A 21,676-nucleotide genomic window follows, 5' to 3' on the forward strand; every position below is an offset into this window, starting at 1 on the left:
CAGCTTCCTAGAGCAGGGCTGGAATACGAAGCAGGAAAGATAGATGAGGCTACAAAGAGGGAGTCAGGAGAGCAAGGAAGGAAATAACAACTAAGGCAAGAACAGAGATTGGAGCAAAGGTCAAGCTGCAGCAGATGATTTGGGAGCAGGCTGTAGGAGGAACTCTCAAATTTGAGCTTGCACCAGCAAATGTCTGGTTAGAACTAAACAATTTAAATAGGTGTCAGAAGCTCCACCCCTTTGCTAGAGTTAAAAACAAACAAACCCAAGATTGTGCCCTTGAGTCAATGTCAACTCCTGTCTCCTGGCGACCACATAAACCATGTGGTTTTCTTGGTAGAATACAGGAGTGCTTTACCATTGCCTCCTCCCGTGCAGTATGAGATGATGCCACGAAAGTGTGTGTCCGACTCCAGCACTTTCCCCTATATCGCTGCTGCCTACATAGGTGACTAGGAACATGGGAAACTGCCATATACTGAGTCAGACCATTGGTCCATCTAGCTCAGTATTTTCTGCACAGACTGGCAGTGGCTTCTCCAAGGTTGCAGGCAGGGATCTCTTTCAGCCCTATCTTGGAGATGCCAGGGAGGGAACCTGGAACCTAGAAACTCTTCCCAGAGTGGCTCCATCCCGTAAGGGGAATATCTTTTAAAAAATATATATTATTTTGTTTTAAAAAGTAAATTGGCTTGGAGACACTTGATGGGGATAAGCAGTTTATATGTATCTTCTATCTTAATCTGTTTTGTTGGTAGTCTATTGCATAATTCACAGTCCGCTGGAGAGTTGGTCTTGTGGGAGCAAGCATAAATTGTCCTCTTTGCATAGCAGGGTCTGTCCTGATTTGCATTTGAATGGGAGATGTGAGCACTATAAGATATTCCCCTTGGGGGATTGGGCCACTGTGGGAAGAGCATCTACATGCTTGCATGCAGAAAGTTCCAGATTCCCTCCCTGGCATATCCAGATAGGACTGGAAGAGACTCCTGCCTGTAACCTTGGAGAAGCTGCTGCCAGTCTGGGTACAAATATGGATTGCATATTGTGACACCCAAATTTGGAAACTCTAATTTGCATGTTGTATAAATTAACTTGCAAATAAGTTGCATATTATGCAAATTAATTGACGCTCTGTCCAGATGATTTGTGTTTGCCCTGGATATCTACCAACAATAGTTGGGGAGGATCTCTTTATTTGATCATTTAACTGAGCATTAAACATCTAGTCTTTATATCTCAACACTTTCTAATATACAAGGTCAGTTTTTAATCTTGTCTAATTAGCTGTGAGTAGTGCTGTCATGGATTTCTGCCTTGGATTCCTCACCCTACTCCATTTCCCAATACCTGAATATGCTATTTATTGGTGAATAAATATGCTATTTATTGGTTTAAATATGTTATTTACTGGTAAAAGTGAAGATACAGATAAGATTGGTGAAGATACCAAATCAAAGCTCATGCCAAGGAGCAGTGCTGAGTGCATTTTCATCACCACTAAATTCTGCAATAGACCTTATAAAACTGGTGTTAGGGATTAAGGCTTTCATGCTTGAGCCTTGTCACGACCACCATTTACATCCTGAGATAAGAACATAAAATGTAAAAAGGTTACCACTGGTACATCTGGTGGTGAATCAGAAGTGGACCTTCTCTGTAGCTGCTGCTGGGCTGTGGAATGCACTCCCTGCAGAAATCCGTAATTTGAATTCATTATTGGCGTTCAGGAGAGCCCTCAAAACTGTTTGGCCTGGCCTTCCAGGGTTTTAACTTGCTGTAACCTGGTTTTCCAGGGTTTTTAACAGGGGTTTTAACTGTTAATTGTCTTATGGTGGGTTATAATCTCTGTTTTTAGTTGTTAATTGGTTTTAATTGTTTTGTTTTAATGTAAACCACCCTGATAGATTTTTGGAAGGGTGATATAGAAATCGAACGAATAAAATACATACATACATACATGTAACACTAAAATGACTCCTTTTAATTTTGAATACAAGTATAGGCTGGAAAAGAGCCAGGGGCAGGGAGAATTCATGGTGGCTTAAAACAAAAATCTAAAAATCACAAAAACAGAATAATATCTATTATCCATAGAATCTATGGATTCTATGATAGCAAATGAGATTTTCAATGAAACACCATGAATCCACTCTAATTTGCTATCATAGAATCCACACTCAGAATACCTCAGAAACAACAGAACCCTGTAACCCATGGGTTAGAAACCCATGGGGGTGGTTGGCACCCTATGTGCACTACACTACCACTCGCTCTGGGCCACCCCAGCACCCCCCAAGTGCTCTTATGGGGCTGCTGAAAGCTCCATGTATACCCTATGAGGAAAAAGCTTAAAGACGCGTAATCTTCAACAATTTACCAAAAATCAGCCCTTTGCCCAAATCCTTTGAAAAAATTCAGGTAGCTTCCTTGCCCCTGCCTGGGACTACCACCAACCCCACACTGCTTTAGGCCACCCCTTTGCCCCCCACGTGAAGCTATACATTTGCTGACACCTCAATGCTTCTTTATGGAGAAAAACCTTAAAGACGCGTAAACTTCAACAATTCCCCAAAAATCAGCCCTCTGCCCAATCACTCTGAAATTGGGGTGGTAGCCTCCACCCATTAGTCACTACCACCCCACCCCACTCTTTTTGCCCAGATCCCACGCTATGCCCCCGATCTGCCCCAAAGACACTACAACTTCAAAAATTCACCAAAAATCAGCCCTTTGCCCAATTCACCTGAAATTTGGGTGGTAGCCTCCACCCATTAGGCACTACCACCCCACCCCACTATTTTGCCCCTGGGTCCCAAAATTCAAGCAGACATCACACCAGACCTGTTTGCACTGAAATCAATGGAGGCAAAAAGGCGGGAAATTCAAAGAGACGTCATCCCAAATCACCTGAATTTTTCGGGCACGAATCAGGGGTGATTCAGCTCAGGCCCGAAAAATATCGGGGGGCATCGGGGGTGATTCGGTTCGGCCCCGAATCACCCGAAATTTCTCGTTTTGGGCACAGATCGATCTGTGCCCGAAACATTTTGCACATCCCTATTGGATATATTAATACCAGCAATCGAACAAAAAAAGACTCTGAGCTTTTCATTTAAGGCTACAATCCTATACACACTTATTTGGGAGATGATCTGACTAGAAACAATGATACTTCTAAGTAGGCATGCACAAAATGGATTACACTATAAAGCCAAACACCTTATACATTACAATACACAGATAGACAGTGATTTACATCAGTATCAAGCTATCCTCTCAGCTGCCCTATAAAGCTCCCCAGGGACTTTACACACAGCAGGCTTTAGAGTTTACTGGGAGGCTTTACTACAAACGCAAAGCTGTCCCCAAACCCCGATAAAAACAGTAGATTTTTTTAACCCGGATATAAATTGGGCTACACTCTAACATGCAGTGGAAAACCTGAATGGTGTATAAACTGCTCCCTGATAACTTGCAGGGACTTTGGGTTAATCTCGCCGATATGTGAATGCACCCCCTCCATCTGGAGGAGGTGCAAGTTAAATGGCTTTAAAAGCACCATGTGTAAAACTTCCTGGAAGTTTTTCATACCTGGCTTTTCATTCGCATCTCCTCAGGAATGGAGGAGTGTGTTCACATATCAGTCAGATTTTCCCCGAAGTCCCTATGAGGTGTCAAGGAGCACTTCACACACAATTCAGGTTTTTCATTAGATTGTAGCCCGATTTATATCCGGGGTTAAAAAAAATCCACTTCTTGCTTCTGTTTTGGGGGGCAACTTCAAACTCGTAGTAAAGCCTGCTGTCTGAAAATGCCCTTGCTGACAAAATCTAAAGGCTACATTCCTCGGGGGGGGGGGGGGGGTACTTATTGTTAATCTCTCCCAGCCAGCCTCCTGTGCTTCACTTGTCTTTCTCGAAGTCCAGTGGTTGAACAGAATAGTGACTGTACACTTTGTTCCTTAACTCCACTTCTACAAAAGCTAGAGCTTAGCTTTAAAACAACAACAACAACAACAACCAAAAAAAAAATGAAAGCTGGGAATCTGGGCAAGCTAATGAGCTAACCAGGCATTGGAGAACATGCTTAAAATCTGGAATATGACTCGATATGGCAGCTTCCTATGCAACATTCATCATATAGCAGAGTAATATTGCCATCTAGAACATAATTATTTTTTTTAAAAAATCCCAATTCAGTAGTGAAAATAAGTCCCATTTCTTAGCCATAGATAGCAGCTCTACCCTATCCCTTTACTGCCCACTTCATATCTTGGGGACAACTTTGCTTTCCTCTCCCACCCCCCACCCTCTATTTAGGGATTATTTAGCAAGAGACCTGTGAACTTCTACCACATCAGTTAGAGCAATACAGCAGCAAACAAACCTGGGAAAAATTCTGCTATGTCAAATTGACCCCCAGATCTGATGAAGCCCTGATTATATGGAGGTGGGTTCATAAGGAGGGCCTCTCCTCTTTTCTGCTACAGTTGACAAACCTGTAGTGCAATTCACTTAGGAAATGAAGTTTGAAGGAATGCTTTTAGATCTAATTACTGAAACAAATTATTGCTAGGTATTTTAAAAAAACATGAACAACTTCTTTGATCAGTATTTACAAAGAACTAGGATGTTATGAATATGATTCATAATATGATAGACACATTCTATCAAGTTCTGAAATGTATTCTAAATTTTCTTTTAAAAACAACCGGGTTCAGTTTAGGAACCTAAAGCAGAATAACAGATCTCAGACTCCAAAGTTGAGACTGCAGCCTTATGTACACTGATTTGTGATTACTTCAGAGTAAACTTAAAATAGGATAAGGATGTAAGCTTTTAAAGACATTACATGATGTATAAATGGATAGACGTGTGTGGATATACAAAACACTAGAATACAGAGCTGAAATTTTGGCTGCAATCCAGCCAAATTTCAGCACCTCTAATTCCTATTCAGTGGGAAAGAGCACATACTTAATTGTTGTTCTATTAAAATCAGTCTGACTTAAAAGTACTTAGGTCTGGCTGGTCCATGCTCATAGTGAGTAACTTGAGACCCACATAAATTATATTTCCTGACTCATTACATTTTAGAGCTGTTCCTCTTGCAGATAGAATATCATTAGGGTGATTAGGAATTGGGGAATAAAGCTCAGAAACCACTAGCTATGAAATGTTGTATGAAGCTGGTTTTTTTGACAGAGCAATATTAATCTAAGTCATCTGAATCTGTAGTGCACATTGTTATCACTCAGTCAGACTTTATATCTTCTCTCTTGGAAATGTTTATTTCACTAATATGCAACTTGGACACCTAAGGGTCTTAAATACTTTGCAATTCGCATGTTCTAGATAAAAGATTTTGAAACCACTGAGATAATTGAGAATTAAGCCTGCTGTTGAACAAAATTCTGCTAGCTGTTTAATGGAGCACAACTGTGGATTTCTGCTAGAAGAAAGAGAAAATGTTAAAAGATTTAAAAAGTGTTTGGGAGAGATAACAAAAAGTCTGGGATTAAAATTGCTAAGCCTTTTATGCAAAATAAATCTAGAGGCTCCTATAAACCTCATACATGTGTACAATAAGAGGAATTCAGCCGGAGGAATGGAGGGGGGCATGAAAAGTGAACAGGGATTTCTTATTTTTTAAGCCAGGGATTCTCAAACTTTGGTCCCCAGATATTGGACTACAACTCCCATCATTCCCAGCCACAATGGTCTTTGACCATTGTGGCTGGTGATTATGGGAGCTGTAGTTCAACATCATGCGGGGACTCAGGTTTGAGAATCCCTGTTGTAAGCATTTAGCTATATTAAAAATATGACAAATAATTATATATCACTTTTCAACAAAAGTTCCCAAAGCAGTTTATATACAGTAGATATAAACAAGTAATGCATCAACTACAGTGTTAAACCTATGTCTGGGCTGTGCCACAGTAGGATGAAATAAGTTCACTTTCCATTCAATCTACAGATCTGGCTACATCAGCTTCTGCTTCCAGAAGATCTATTTCTGGGCTATGTCTGCAATGCCTTAAGCATCTCGAGCTTTCAACCTATGAAGCTGTTCTCACAAACAGCCAAGACAGGGCTAAGGTAGCCAAGCCCGGGCTGCCCATGAGAACTGCCAGGAGCCACATGCCTCTTGGTGGCACCTCAGTGGCAGACCCGGCTATGAAGCCCAGCTTTTGACTGAGGTTAAGGGAGAGAGTGCCCGCTTAGCCCCGTTTAACTGACCGTGTGTCACTGCCAACTGCTTTCAGCCGGCTATGAGACACTGAGGGGCACCTGCCCATCACTGGAGGGATCCCCACAATGCATTGCACACTTCTGTGGGGCAATGTGGGGTTTCCGGAGGCTGGGACGACAAATCCTGGCCCCCACAATTCCATGCTGTGGATTGCCTGGGTGCACAATCCATGCACTCAGCCATCTGTGGGGCAGGTAAGCATCCGTAGCCTTCCTCCCTGCATGCCCCTGGTGGTGCAGTGGTAAAACTGCCGCCCTGTAACCAGAAGGTTACAAGTTCTATCCTGACCAGGGGCTCAAGGTTGACTCAGCCTTCCATCCTTCCGAGGTCGGTAAAATGAGTACCCAGAATGTTGGGGGCAATATGCTAAAAAATCATTGTAAACCGCTTAGAGAGCTTCGGCTATAGAGCGGTATATAAATGTAAGTGCTATTGCTATTGCTATGCCCTCCTGCCCATGAGACAAGGCCCTTTGTGTCATAGTGTTGTGTTTGCTCTAGTAATCTTTTGTGTCTTGTTGTTTGGATGTTTGTTCCAGTGGGGGTCCTGTAGAGAGTGTGTGGGGTAGAGTCAGAAAGAAAAAGGAGGAGAAAAGAATGAAGTTGCTTCTTAATAAAGCCTTAATTAAACCAGCATAATATACAAGGGAAGCAGTTATAAAACATAGCTGCTTTAAAATATCCTCTAGCCACTATATTTCATTTAAAAAAATGTATGCTTCAACACTTGCTGTTATAAGCCTGGTATTAACATACTATTACTGCAAATATTTATATACTGCTCTTCATCAACATAAAAAGTTATCAAAGTGGTTTACATAGAAAAACAAACAAATGATATATCCGGAAGGGATGGCTTGATCCTGCAGTTTTCCTGCAAGAGGCTTCTTTCTTTCTTTTGCCCTCTTGCTTGCTGCTTTAAACATGGTCTCTCTACTCTACTCTTCTTTTAATCATTCCCTTCCATTCTCTGAAGCTTTCCCTGCAGTCGCTTGTACTGCCGAGAGAAGCTGTTTTCAGTTTAAAATCTAAGCAAAAAAAGCGTTTGTCTCTGCAGAATATGCTAGAAATTTCAAAGAAACCTCTGATTCTTCACCATATTGCTCTGTTTTTGTTTGTTTGTTAATTGGTTTCAGGGACCTCCTGAAAGTGCATTAGGGATCAGCAGACGTCCCTGAACCACAGTATAAGAAGCACTAGGTTGGAGTATCATGAGGGAAATAGCTTTCATTAATGTTCTCTCCTTTCTTTTCAAGTGGTTCTCCTTCCACTCTTTCTTTCTGATGTTATCCTTACCATTTGCACTCCCTAAGTGGAACCAGCACAAATCACAAATCTTGTCTGGTGGCTACTTGGGATGGGCCTTCTCGGCAGCTGCCCCAAAGCTTTGGAATATGCTCCCTGCTAAAATAAGAGCCTCCCCATCTCTGAAAACTTTAAAAAGTTCTTAAAGACACATATGTTCACCCAGGTTTTTAGTTAAATACTGTTTTAATAGTGTTAACATTGTTTTACAGTTTTAAATTGTTGTAATGTTTTAAGTTTTTATGCTGTCATTTGTTTTGTTCTGTTGTAAATTGCCCAGAGATGTAAGTTAAATAAATAAATAAATAAATGCTTGCTTAAGTATCTTGCCCTTTATTGCTTCTGATTGACTGAAATTGAAAGTAAGATAGTCTCATTAAATTTTTAGCTAATTTTGGTTAATAAGTCCTGTGTTGTATATTCTGCCCTTTACTAATACGAAACTTTCTCTTTCTGACTAGGAGAGGATGCAGATAGTAAACTGAAATTCTCTAGTCAATGGATTTCAAAGAACCAGCCAGAGCACTATGAAATAATAATCCCCTATCTTCTGAATGGTGAACAGTGGAAACTGATGAAGAGTTTTTATTCACAGGTTAGTGTTCTTTTGACATTATTATAGCATCACCTCATATAAAAGTAATTGCATGCGAGTGTGCAGCCAGTGTCTGCCTATGACCTATGTGTATGTGTGTGTGTGTGCACACACAAATAAAAATTACTATGTAGAATCAGACATACACATTCTTTAGAGCAGGCCTACTCAACTTAGGGCCCACAGCTGTTTTTGGACTACAACTCACATCATCCCCAACCACAGTGACTAATAGCCAGGGATTATGGGAGTTGTAGGCCAAAATCTGTAGGAGGGCCAAAGTTGAGCAACTCTGCTTTAGAGTAAATATAAAGGGATATTATATAGTTGTATTTCTGTAGAAACTGTCCAAGGAAGAAAATGGACTCACAGTTGTTTTCTCTCTCATTGAGCTGGTTCATCATTATTGGCTAGGGCTTTAAAATTCCATCTAGGGCCTCCTTACCTTTATCCAATGATAGACTATATAGAGGCCGTATTCTGACGTAACACAAAACTGGAGTTAAAGGGCTTCTGGTTGAAACTTGTGTACATCCAAATGCATGAACTACAGTTCAGACAAAAAATGGGCCCATGGTTACCCTCCCCAGACTTTTTGTACCTTCGGTTTGTAGGGAGTTTTGCCACCTTTAGCTCTGGTTCTATGGTGCCAGCATTATGTCCAAATGCAGCACCACAGTCTCCCCCTTCAGCAACCGGAATTGAGGGAGAAAGCTCCTCCCTCACTCTAGGTGCGATTGGCTGCCAGGCTGTCCTTCAGTAAAGAAGGAAGCCCATGCAGCCGGTTCCCCCTTCTCTCTGCAGTCTTGCTGACTGCGTTACTCTCTGTTACATCTAAATTTGGATGGGAGAGTAGGGGGAGAGCGGAGCAGAACCACTGGTCCATTGGACCTGCAGTTCTGCGTTACATGTGAATGCGGCCAGATACTTGAATAGTGTCATGGTCTTATCTTTGACATTTCTAGGTTGCCCATCTGGTTTGGCTCCCTTGATTTTAGGTGATGACTTTAGGGTATGATAGTGCTAGATCCTCACTAAGACAGCATATCAACAATGTAGAGCAGGGGTGCACAACTAAAATGCTACAGTGGACAGTCACCCTGACTTGGTGTGCAGGGGCTGAGGTGTATTTTCAGCATCTTTATTCGCTGGCATACCTGTGATTACTCCCATGAGTGGCATCTTTCACAAGAGTTTGGAGAGCTGCCAGATGATGATGGGGATGGGGGTGGGGAAGAAGGTGGCGGCAGCCATCCGGCTGGTGGGCCGTGGAGATAGTGGCAGTGGCGGAAAATGACAGTGCCAGCAGGTGCGAGGAGAAGGGGTGGGTGGGTTGGAAGAAAACAGTGGCAGCGGTGGGGGGCGGGGGAGGAAACGGTGGTGGGGAGAACTAGAAAGTGCCGGCCAGGCTGGCTGGCGGGGAGGGAAAGCAGACTGGGAGGGGGAGAACAGATGGGGCTGAAGGGGGTGGAATGAAGATGGGGAGGAGAGACAGGTAGAACTAGGGGCACAGATTCTCCTCGCCAGATCAGATAGTATTAATTATTACATTAAAATTAATTATTACAGCTATTAATGAAAGCAGTTACTTGTCGATCTTCTCACTGTCAAGGGACCCACAGTTTTTAACCAAGGATATTGGCCAGAAAATAGGCCTTATCCCTGCTGAGTCCATAGGACATGTGGAGTGTGCTAATTGTTTGTTAATAACAACTGTAATCAATTACTCTGGCTAACCTGATTGTTAGCATATAAATTGAATTTATGCTATATGTTTTGTATGTACTATTTGTTGCTTTTCTGTTGCTTTTATTATATAGTGATTATTCACTATATGAAGCTGTTCATTATAAAATAAATAAATAATAATATTGATTTGACATCTGTACTAGGGATGAGCCTGAAGCATTTCAGCACAGGACGAGGGGTTCCCTTAAGAGGAGGTGAGCAGGTCCTTCCTGCCCATTCTCCAAGCCTCCACCGGCCTACTGCAATACTATTTAAGCAGAAATACTTCAGTACAAGCAGCAGCTTGTGCTGCTTACTCCTTTAAAATGCCACGCTGCGGCAATGGGATGAGTCCCCCAGCATCCCTCACGCAGCATCGGCATGTAAATGGAATCGGCGCATGCACTGTCACCATTTACGTGCCAATGCCGTGCGAGGGATGCCAGGAGAGACATCCCATCGCCGCAGTGCGGCATTTTAAAGGGGCAAGTGGCACAAATTGCTGCTTGCACGGAAGTACTTCCACTTAAACAGTGCTGCGGTGGAATGGTGGGGGTTTTGAGGATGGGCAGGTAGGACCTGCCTGCCGCCTCTTAAGGGAACCCCTCGCTGCCCTTGGATGTGCACCAAAGCAATTTGGTGCACATCCCTAATCTGTACTTCCAAATATCTCTAGGAATTTCTGGGCATAAAATGTTTTACTAGATGTTCTAATAATGCTAGCTGACATCCTGACTCATGAAATGTGCCCATTTTAAGGGACTGCAGGGGTGCCATGGGAGCCCTAAGACAACTCCTCACTTTTCCCTGCATGCACATTGTTGTGCAAGAGAGTCCTTAGACTTCCTAGCACTACATATACTCCGTGAGATTCGAAACAAGTCACTAAGGGTCAGCAATGTGTTTCCAATCTTGGAGAGTACTTCTGGAGCATGAGCAGTGCTTGGAGGTCTAACAGCTCTTGCACAACAGTGTGCATGCAGGGGGAAAGGAGGAGTTGCATGTGGGCTTCCACTGTACCCCTGGAGTCCCTCAATGCAGGCACGCTTCATTATTCAGGATGTCCATCACTATCCCCAAAGCGAGTGAACACACACATCGTATGTGTTAGATATCTACCCAATTCTATTTTTAGGTCATTTAATTCAAAACCAATGATTTTCCTTTTCTGTTCTTTAGAGGTTCTGATTTAGTGCATGGAGCCTTTTGAATGGGTTATAGGCACAGTATCTTTCTGAGCTCAGTGATAAACGATTTCATATCATTAATTTGTTTTCCAGATTTGCTTGTAATTCAACATTTTTAAGGATTTGTGGCATGGTGCAGAGATGTATATAGACTATGCTTGTAGGAGTATTTCCCTTCCATTGAAAATGCTAGAAACTGAATATGAAAATGATTAAATTCAAGCTGTGGGAAAATCAGCAATGTTGAACTCGTTGAGAGAGAAGGAATTTATAATGAGCTTGAGATATTATTGATCAAAAGCAAGAGAGTTAAACTATGTTGTTAGTCACAAAAATGTATCTGCAAGACATTAGGTAAGACTCTGATCATATTTCACCATCAGTTTTTGTTTTGTTTTTCTGGACTGCTATTTATTTAATTCATGCTGACACAAACCAAGCAGTATTGTAATGCTCATTTTTTGCATTTAATGATTCTACAGGGGTATAACTATAATTGAACAAAGGGGGACAAATGACCCTGGGCCCTGAGGGAGGAGGATCCTCATTGGTGGGGTGACGGCTTGCTCTTAGCATTGTTGATGGATATGTGAGGTGACAGCTTGCTCTTATCCATTGTTGATGGATATGTGAGGTGATTGTAGTAGGTATATATGTTTAAAAAATTCTGAGCCAAGGGAATGCATGCACTCGTGTGTGTGTGTGTGTGTGTGTGTGTGTGTGTGTGTGTGAGAGAGAGAGAGAGAGAGAGAGAGAGAGAGAGAGAGAGAGAGAGAGAGTGCATGTCTGTGTGCATGGGGAGTGTGTGATATTATTTGCATAGCAGCTAGAGAAAGGTCATGACAAGAATGTTTTGTTCTTCACCATGTCCTTAGAATTCTTCTGCACCAAAGACACTGTGGGCTGTGGAGTGTGAGCGGGAGGATGGGCCTGGGGTTCATCTTCTTGTTCCAGGTCCTATTCCAACCTTGCTATGCCCCTGCACTGATGTCCAGTCTCTCACAGATCATGTTTTGTTAGTGGTACTTCTGCTCATCATCAGTAAAGTTATGGGCTAGAGGAAGCAATAAACTTGTGATAAAGGAAATCCTAACTTCAGATCTCCCATGGTTTTGGTTTTCATTTGTTGTTGATTAACAACCCCAAGTAGCTACTTTGAAGATCAGAGAAGTTGAATTCTGGGTGAGGGTATTAACCCCTTTCCTACCATTTCTTCTCCCCCAAACCTGCTATTAGTGCCATTGGGGGGGGAGGGGTGGTGTGGGGGGAGGAGCAGGGAAGAGAGTCTGTACAAATAGCCAATGTCTATTATAATTTCCCCTCTTCACTTTCTAAGATTAACAAAAGAAAAATTGGAAAGGAACTATTCCATGCTTGGAGTAAACCCAAATATTTTTACATACGCGTGCACGCTCACACACACACACACACACACACACACACACACACACACACACTTAGTTAAGATGTTTTTATATGAGTTGGAGGGGGGATTCCCTTTTTCTTCCAGGTTACATTTCCCCCCTGAAACTTGGCTTGAGGATTAAATATTAAGCCAATTTTGTTTGAAAGACAAATCAATCATGTTAAACCTGGATATAGGGACTTTTCTAGCACAATTATTTTGCTTTAGAACAATATGAGGCCATTCCAGTTTACCTGCAGCCTGGGAGTTGTCCAAAAGTAAATGCTGTTTTGTAGACCGGACTTCTTCATCACAACAAGCTAAAAAGCTACATCAGGATGCCTTATGAAAATACACTGACTACGAGCAAAGTCTGTAATTTCACCTGGGAAAAGAGTTGCCAAGCCGCAGGGATCTTTCAGCATAAGCACCAGATCAAGAACCTTACTAGCTGTATTGCTGAAACAAGTGGAGCTTGTAAATCCTCAAAGCTGGTAAGACTCAGGGGAAGAATGCTAGCAACCCCTTAATTCATGGGAACTAAAAGGCTGTAAAGTGTGTGCATAAGTGGTTTCTATAGTTTAACAGCACAGACTTGCATACAACTTGTGCTGCAAGCCATGGTGAAGTTCAAAAAAAGGGAGAATGTAATGTATATAGACCTCAGAAGGGTGCAATAGTGCCAAAATACCATTTTACCCTAAAGAAATCCATTAATCCTGTGCTGTATTCTTTCTTTTCTCTCAGAATTTATCTCCTGCCTTTTTGAAACATACAGACCTGGACAAATGTGTTGGTACCCCTCCACGAAAAAAGGAGAACCCACAATTGTCTCTGAAATAACTTGAAACTGACAAAAGTAATTGGCACCCATCATTGTTTATTCCACATTTAACAAAAATCAGACTTTGCTTTAGAGTTTTGATGCCACAAAATATTTCAAATAATTGCACAAATGAAAATGGCATGGACAAAAATGATGGGACCCTTAACCTAGTATTTGGTTGCACAACCTTTAGAGGCAATCACTGCACACAAGCAATTCCTCTAGCTCTCAATGAGACTTCTGCACCCGTCAAAAGGTAGTTTGGCCCACTCTTCCTGAGCAAACTGCTCCAGCTGTGTCAGCTTTGAAGGGTGACTTCTCCAGACTGCATGTTTCAGTTCTTTCCATAGATGTTCAATAGGATTCAAATCAGGGCTCATAAAAGGCCACTTCAGAATAGTCCAATGCTTTCTCCTTAGCCATTCTTGGGTGCTTTTAGCTGTGTGTTTTGGGTCATTATCCTGTTGGAGATCCATGACCTGCAACTGAGACTGAGCTTTCTGACACTGGGCAGTACGTTTCGCTCCAGAATGTCTTGATAGTCTTGAGATCCCATTGTTCCCTGCACAGACTCAAGGCACCCCGTGCCTGATGCAGCAAAGCAGCCCCAAAACATAAACAAGCCTCCTCCATGTTTCACAGTAGTTATGCTGTTCTTTTCTTTGAAAACTTCATTTTTTCATCTGTGGACATAGAGCTGATGTGACTTGCCCAAAAACTCCAGTTTTGTCCCATCTGTCCAAAGGACATTCTCCCAGAAGCATTGTGGCTTGTCAATATGCATTTTAGCAAATTCCAGTCTGGCTTTTTAATCTTTTGCTTTCAACAGTGGAGTCATCCTGGGCTCTTCTTCCATTGAGCCCACTGTCACTCAAAAAGCGATGGATGGTGCAATCAGACACTGATGGACCTTGACCTTGGAGTTCAGCTTGTATCTCTTTGGAAATTTTCCTTGGCTTTTTGTCTACCATTCTCACTGTCCTCCTGCCCATTCTGGGGTCAATTTTCCTCCTGCAGCCACATCGAGGGAGGTTGGCTACAGTCCCATGGCCCTTAACTTCTTAATCATATTTGCAGCTGTTGTCACAGGAACATCAAACTGCTTGGAGAAGGTCTTATAGCCTTTGTCTTTAATATGCTTGTCTATAATTTTCTTTCTGATCTCCTTAGAGAATTCTCTCCTCTGCTTTCTCTGGTCCATGTTCATTGTGGGACACACAATGATACCAAACAGCAGAGTGACTACTTTTCTCCATTTCAATAGGCTGAATGACTGATTGCACGATTGGAGACATGTGTGATACTAATTAAAGAAAACAGCTAATTTGAAAAATCACTCTAATCCAATTGCTTATGATCTTTTCTAGGGGTACCAACAAATGTGTCCAGGCCACTTTAGAATATCTTTGTAGAATAAGCAATATTTTGTCTCTTTTCACACTTGCTTTGCTTTACTCAATAAGAACATAAGAACAGCCCTGCTGGATCAGGCCCAAGGCCCATCTAGTCCAGCATCCTGTTTCGCACAGTAGCCCACCAGATGCCGCTGGAAGCCAAAGGCAGGGGTTGAGGGCATGCCCTCTCTCCTGCTGTTACTCCCCCACAACTGGTACTGAGAGGCACCCTGCCCCCGAGGCTGGAGGTGGCCTACAGCCCTCCGACTAGTAGCTGTCAATAGACCTCTCCTCCATGAAGCTATTCAAACCCCTCTTAAAGCCATCTAGGTTGTTGGCTGTCACCACATCTCGTGGCAGAGAATTCCACAAGTTGATTATGTGTTGTGTGAAAAAGTACTTCCATTTGCTGGTCCTAGATTTCCTGGCAATCAATTTCATGGGATGACCTCTGGTTCTAGTGTAATGGGAGAGGGAGAAGAATTTTCTCTCTATCCACTTTCTCCACACCATGCATGATTTTATAGACGTCTCCCCGCGGTCATCTTTTTTCTAAACTATATAGCCCCAGGTGTTGTAGCCTAGCCTCATAAGAAAGGGGCTCTAGGCCCTTGATCATCTTGGTTGCCCTCTTCTGTACCTTTTCCAGTTCTACATTGTCCTTTTTCAGATGTGGTGACCAGAATTGTACGCAGTACTCCAGGTGTGGCCGCACCATAGTTTTGTATAAGGGCATTATAATATTAGCATTTTTATTTTCAATCCCCTTCCTAATGATCCCTAGGATGGAATTGGCCTTTTTTTTTACAGCTGCCGCACATTAACAAGCTGTCCACCACGACCCCAAGACCCCTCTCCTGGTCAGTCACCGACAGCTTAGATCCCATCAGTGTATACTTGAAGTTTGGGGTTTTCGTCCCAATGTGCATCACTTTACACTTGCCAACAGAACCGCATTTGCTACTTTGTCTCCTACTCACCCAGTTTGGAGAGATCGTTTTGGAGCTCTTCACAATCAGTTATGGATTTCAGTACCCGGAAGAGTTTGGTATCATCTGCAAATTTGGCCACTTCGCTGTTTACCCCTGCTTCTAGATCATTTATGAATAAATTTAAAAGCATGGGTCCCAGTACAGATCCCTGGGGGACCCCACTTCTTACTCCCCTCCATTGTGAAAACTCTCAATTTATACCTACCCTCTGTTTCCTGTCTTTCAACCAGTTAGCAATCCACACATGTACTTGTCTCCTTATCCCATGACCACTAAGTTTCCTCAGGAGTCTTTGATGAGGAACTTTGTCAAAAGCTTTTTGGAAGTCCAAGTATACTATGTCAACTGGATCACCTTGATCCACACACTCGTTGACACTCTCAAAGAACTCCAAAAGGTTGGTCAGGCAAGATTTACCTTTGCGGAAGCTGTGCTAGTTCACTCCCATCAGGGCCTGTTCTTCTAGGTGCTTTACAATGTTATCCTTGAGGATGCTTTCCATCAACTTGCCTGGAATGGATGTTAAGCTACCCGGCCTGTAATTTCCCGGATCACCCCTGGATCCCTTTTTGAAAATCGGTGTTACATTTGCTACTCTCCAGTCCTCTGGTACAGAACCTGATAGCAGGGATAAGTTATATATTTTAGCAAGGAGGTCAACAATTTCACATTTGAGTTCTTTGAGGACTCTTGGATGTATGCCACCCAGCCCTGGTGATTTGTTAGCTTTCAGTTTTTCCAGACAGTTTAGAACATCACCTCTCGTCACTTCTATCTGGCTCAGTTCTTTAGCCGCCATCTCTGAAAAGCCTGGTTCAGGAACAGGTATATGCTCAGTATCTTCTGCCGTGAAGATGGACGCATATAACTCATTTAGCTTCTCTGCAGCCTCCATATCCTCCTTAATAATCCCTTTCACTCCCTCATTGCCTAATGGTCCAACTGCCTCCCTGGCAGGTTTTCTGCTTCTGATGTATGTAAAGAAGTTTTTGTTATTCCCCTTGATGCTTTTAGCTAAATGTTCATCAGACTCTCTTTTCACCTCCCTTATTGTTGCCTTGCATTTCTTTTGCCAGAGTTTGTGTTCCTTTCTGTTCTCTTCATTTGGACAGGCCTTCCAATTTCAGAAGGAAGTCTTCTTCCCTTTTATGGCTTCCTTAACAGTACCCGTTAGCCATGCTGGCATCTTCCTGCACTTAGTGGTACCTTTCCTCTTTGAGGGTAAACAATCTAACTGGGCTTCTAGTACTGTGGTTTTGAGTAAACTCCATGCACTCTGGAGTGAAGTGACTCTCCTGATTTTCCCTTTCAGCTTATTTTTCACCATACTCCTCATTTTAGAGAAGTTTCCTCTTCTGAAATTCAAAATGTCTGTGTTAGACATCCTTGGTGATTCTCTCCCCACATGTATGCTGAATATGATGGCACTATGGTCACTGTTCCCTAAAGGGTTGATGACACTGACATCACGTACTAGGTCCTGGGTGCCACTCATAACTAGATCCAAGGTTGCCTTCTCTCTGGTCGGTTCCAAGACCAACTGTTCTAGGGTACAGTCACTTAGCGTATCTAGAAATCTGACCTCTTTGTCATGACCTGACTGTGAATTTACCCAGTCTATGTGTGGGTAATTGAAGTCACCCATGATTACAACCCTGCCTCTCCTTGGCGCCTCCCTGATTTCCTGCTCCAACTCCCAGTCACTGTCAGCATTTTGATCAGGAGGGTGATAGCACGTCCCCAGTAGCACGTTCCCTTACAGGCCTTGTATTGTCACCCTCAGGGTTTCTGTGGAGGACTCCAGTCCACCCAGGTTTTCTAGCTTGTTAGATTCTATGCCGCCTTTAACATACAGTGCTACTCCACTTCCAAGGCACTCCTCCCTGTCCTTTCTATAGAGTTTATATCCAGGGATAACAGTGTCCCACCGGTTCTCACTGTTCTACCATGATTCTGTTATGCCCACTATATCTATATCGATAACATATCAAAAGGCATGCAGGTATCCTTGGGGCAATTGCTTTTCATTTAATCGCTTTTCAGGAGCCATAAAACACTTTTTCAATGAGCTGTAAGGGTACCAACAAATTTGTCCATGTGTGTATCATTGCTTGAGGTGACTAAGAACAAATTATCAAAGCAACAAACAAATGTAATTATGTTACGGTTTACATACTTGTTAGGATTTAAATTTCATAAGCTGCCTTAGGAGTATAGAAGCTGCCTTAGGAGTATAGAAGCTGCCTTATACATAGTCAGACCCTTGGTCCATCTAGGACATTATTGTCTACATAGACTGGCAGCACAGGATTATTGGAGAAGCTGTCCTGGGTCTCGGACAGGGGTCTTTTCTAGACCTTCCTGGAGATGCCCGGAATTGAACTTGGGACTTTCTCTATATAAGATATGGATGTGCTCTGCTGTTGAACTCTGATCCGTTCTTTAAAGTGCCAATATGTGGGGTCATAAATAGAAATTAAAGAAAAAACTCGCAGAGCTGAGGCAGTACCAAAGAGAACTTCATGCCACAGGTCTCAGCAAGCCTAAGTTGGCAACTCAGTAGGATCCATAGTGAGGGTTCTCAGTATATGGCAGCTTCCTATGTTCCTGTGTAAGGAACTTGGAGAAGGATGGTGATGATAAAGCATTGCAAACTAGGTTTCTACGTTCATGAGATTGTGGAATTTGTGTTAGAAGCTCTGTTAGTTGTCCCATACTATATTCTTTTAAGATGCTTAATCTCACTACACACCACCTAATGGCGCAGCAGGGAAGCAATCTGCCAAGAGAGCAGAAGGCTGTTGGTTTAAATCCCCACTGGTGTGTTTCCCAGAATATGAGAAACTCCAATATTGGGTAGCAGCGATTTAGGAAGGTGCTGGAGGTGCTCCTACTGTGCGGGAGAAGGCAATGGTAAACCCCTCCTGTATTCTATTAAGAAAACCACATGGCTCTGTGGTCACCAGGAGTTGACAGTTTAACTCAGTAGCACAACCTTTCCTTTCCTTTCCAATCCCACTACAGCATAGGTACAACCCTAGGTGCAGATGTTGCATTAGTTCTGCTAAAGGTGTATCAAATGGCTTTCTCTCTCTCTGAAAAAGGGTAGTGATACTGGTTTTGGATGTGTGTTTGTGTGAGTATAACATGTACAAGATCTTTGGCATATTTTGCATTGTTTTAATGGTCCAGTTTGTATGAATGCCTTTCTTAATAAACTGAGGGAATGCGGGCTAGTTCACATAATACTCTGGCCTGCCTTTTTAATTTGCACAAGTTGAAAGCAATAGCAATGTCTGAATTCTAGATAGCATATCATTGCTCTGGAAATCAGGATTTCAACTTAAAAAACTTTCAGTGGTCTGTTGGCTTGCATATGGTCAAAAATAACATGTGGACAGCCTCAGTTATTTTGAAGTGCCTGTGCAGAGTGGATGTACATAGGACACAGTGAAAATTTTGGCAGGAAGACATTCTGCTTGGCCAATGAAAGCTGTCAGTCTCATAGCTACCCTTGGTCTGCAATCCAAAATTTTTCAATTATAGTTACTTTGTATATTAAATATTTTTTAAAAACATGTATTTATGTTCTGAGTTACTGAACATATTGAAATGCTTGAACATTAATTTAATGTAATTGTTATGTTTATTTCATAAGTCTTTTGCATCCCCCAGAGGTAAAAAAGAAACATTATAATACTCCCAAAGAGACTTTTCAAAAAAATGGGCTTTATACATTCCCACACACACACCAATGATAACTATTTTTTAAAAAAAAATCTGTCCTAGACTCTTGCTTACATGTTAAATGGCCTCCTTAAGGGATTTTTAAAAAAATCAAAAAAAAAAAAATCCCACAGCTAGTCTTGCTTGCAGAGAACTCACTAGAGAGATGAAGGATGGGGTGGGAGTCAAAACCAGCTTTGACATACATATAGTCCTGTAATAACCTACACACTTCTATGTGATGCGAAGAAAATTTAAAAAAATCTAATTGAAATGGGGTGTGATATTCAGTCCTCAGAAAATTTAATTGTGCCTTACTCAGGTGCTACTGCCTGCTTGGCTGCATGCAGAAAGATGAATATTGATGTGCTAAGTGATCTTACTAACCCCTACCTCATGCTGTCTTTAACTGAGATAGGGACAATTAAGACTTTGCAGTTTCAAAGCAAATCTGATTGTTTTTTAGTCTGAGTGATGTTCCCTTCTTTGTAAAGCATCCAGTGAAGACCTGCTAAGGGGCAGAAGTATCTTCCTAAGTGAGGGAATGTATCAATATTTACTTCAGCCTCAAATACATGTTTCAGACCCTTTAGTGGCTATTCAGTTTGCATCTCTCCAGTTTTGAGGCTTACCATGTTTCATCTGTTTATTGACTACATTCTTTATGCTCACTATTACTCTAGAGATACAAAACAGAGGGAGGTAACACTTTCATTTTGTGTTCCCTCAGACATTATATTCAACAAAGGAATTGAATCTTGCCTCCACAGAAGACATTGCTGAGGTCCCTCACCCAAAGAGCTAGCTTTCTTTATAAGAGAGAGTTGTTTTATAATGTGATGATCTGGGTCTTACAGATTATAAACGTAAGAGTTTAATCATTTTCTCTGTTTTGTTCTTCAGCACTGTTTAACTCTAAGAATAATATCTAAGACCTGGAACATCCTGTTATAACGAATTCAAATAAGCTGGCTAATTTTACGTGCTAACATTTGAAAATGCTTCTGCTACCAGCAAAGGAAGTATAAAGGAATCTGGTAAATGAAACAAAGGTTCTTTTTATTCATATAGCCAGATGTCTTTTAGCTAAGTCTTCGCTCATATGAGAGCTGATTTTCATTGGCTGATACTGAATTCTGCCTTTTCCAAACTGGAAAATAATTTCTGGAAATGACTCTGTCCTAGGAAAGCCAGTAATGACTTTGAGAACAAGCTGGTTCTGTCATCTCTCAAACTCTACATACAGTGGAGATACTTGGCTTCAGTCCTTTTTTTATGACATGGTCATTTTGAAGACAAGAATTGGATTCCTAAGTGAATTTTTATTAGTTAACACAGGCAGAAGCTTTGTTTAAAACTGAGGACTTTGGCATTTCTGAACATTAGTAGGAAGACTTGGCTAGGAAAGCTGGCAATTGGAGAAGTGTTAGAGGTTTTCCCCCTGTATAACACAAATATCCAGGAGCTGGGTAAACTCTTTTTTGGTTCAACAAATGGGCTGAAAGGCAACAAATATATATTTCCCAGTAAAAGTTAATAGTAACATCTGCCCAGTCCCTAGACTTAAAGCGATTTATTATCAAAGCTTTATGTATTCTACAATTGTGGTGCTAAGTACATAATTCAGCTTTCTGAGAATCTTTTCTTTGTTCAAAAACATAAAAGCCTGTTCCAGTGGCAGCCTTTATAGCAGGGGTAGGCAAATGTGGCCCTCCAGCTCTTGAACTACAACTCCCACCATCCTCAGCCATTGGCTGGGGATGATGGGAGTTGTAGTTCAACAGCAATGGAGGGCCACATTTGTTTGCCCATTGTGTTGGGTCAAAGAATTTCCACATTAAACTCTGCCCAGTCCATTTGTTCGTACTCCCTGGAAGGGAGAGGAGAGCACACAAGTCCAAGGACTGTGCTTAGTGCCCCCCAGTGGAATAATAGAGATGAAATATTAGTTGGAGAGGAACCAGGAATGATTTATCATTGGTTTTTCAAAGGCATGAATGCTATAAAGATACATTCATATTTTTCTTAAACCTTTGGAAGTAGGGGTAGAATCTAGACTACTAGAATCATTAAAATAAATGAGACAAGTTAGCTATGACTAACTTCATTTCAGTCTCATTGATTTTAGTGGGATTTAATCATGACTAATTTAGTCAGGATGCTGCCCAGGATCTCAGATGTTCTAAGGATAGCTCTGAAAAGCATAGTCCTCCATCCACATGGGGCGTTATCGCATAGTCTTTTCACTGTAATCCTTTTGG

The 21,676-nt window shown here is 41.9% G+C and overlaps 1 protein-coding gene across 1 annotated transcript in view; it reads left to right on the forward strand.

Annotated features, from left to right (window-relative positions):
- The window catches only part of ADAM12 (ADAM metallopeptidase domain 12), a 407,749-nt gene that overhangs the window by 49,136 nt on the left and 336,937 nt on the right, over positions 1-21,676 (forward strand). The window contains exon 2 of the mRNA XM_053312884.1: positions 8,024-8,157. Within this exon, the coding sequence (XP_053168859.1) occupies positions 8,024-8,157 (134 nt within the window). The remainder of the gene's footprint in view (positions 1-8,023; positions 8,158-21,676) is intronic.

Source organism: Hemicordylus capensis, chromosome 3 (genome assembly GCF_027244095.1).
Source record: "Hemicordylus capensis ecotype Gifberg chromosome 3, rHemCap1.1.pri, whole genome shotgun sequence".
NCBI lineage: Eukaryota > Metazoa > Chordata > Lepidosauria > Squamata > Cordylidae > Hemicordylus > Hemicordylus capensis.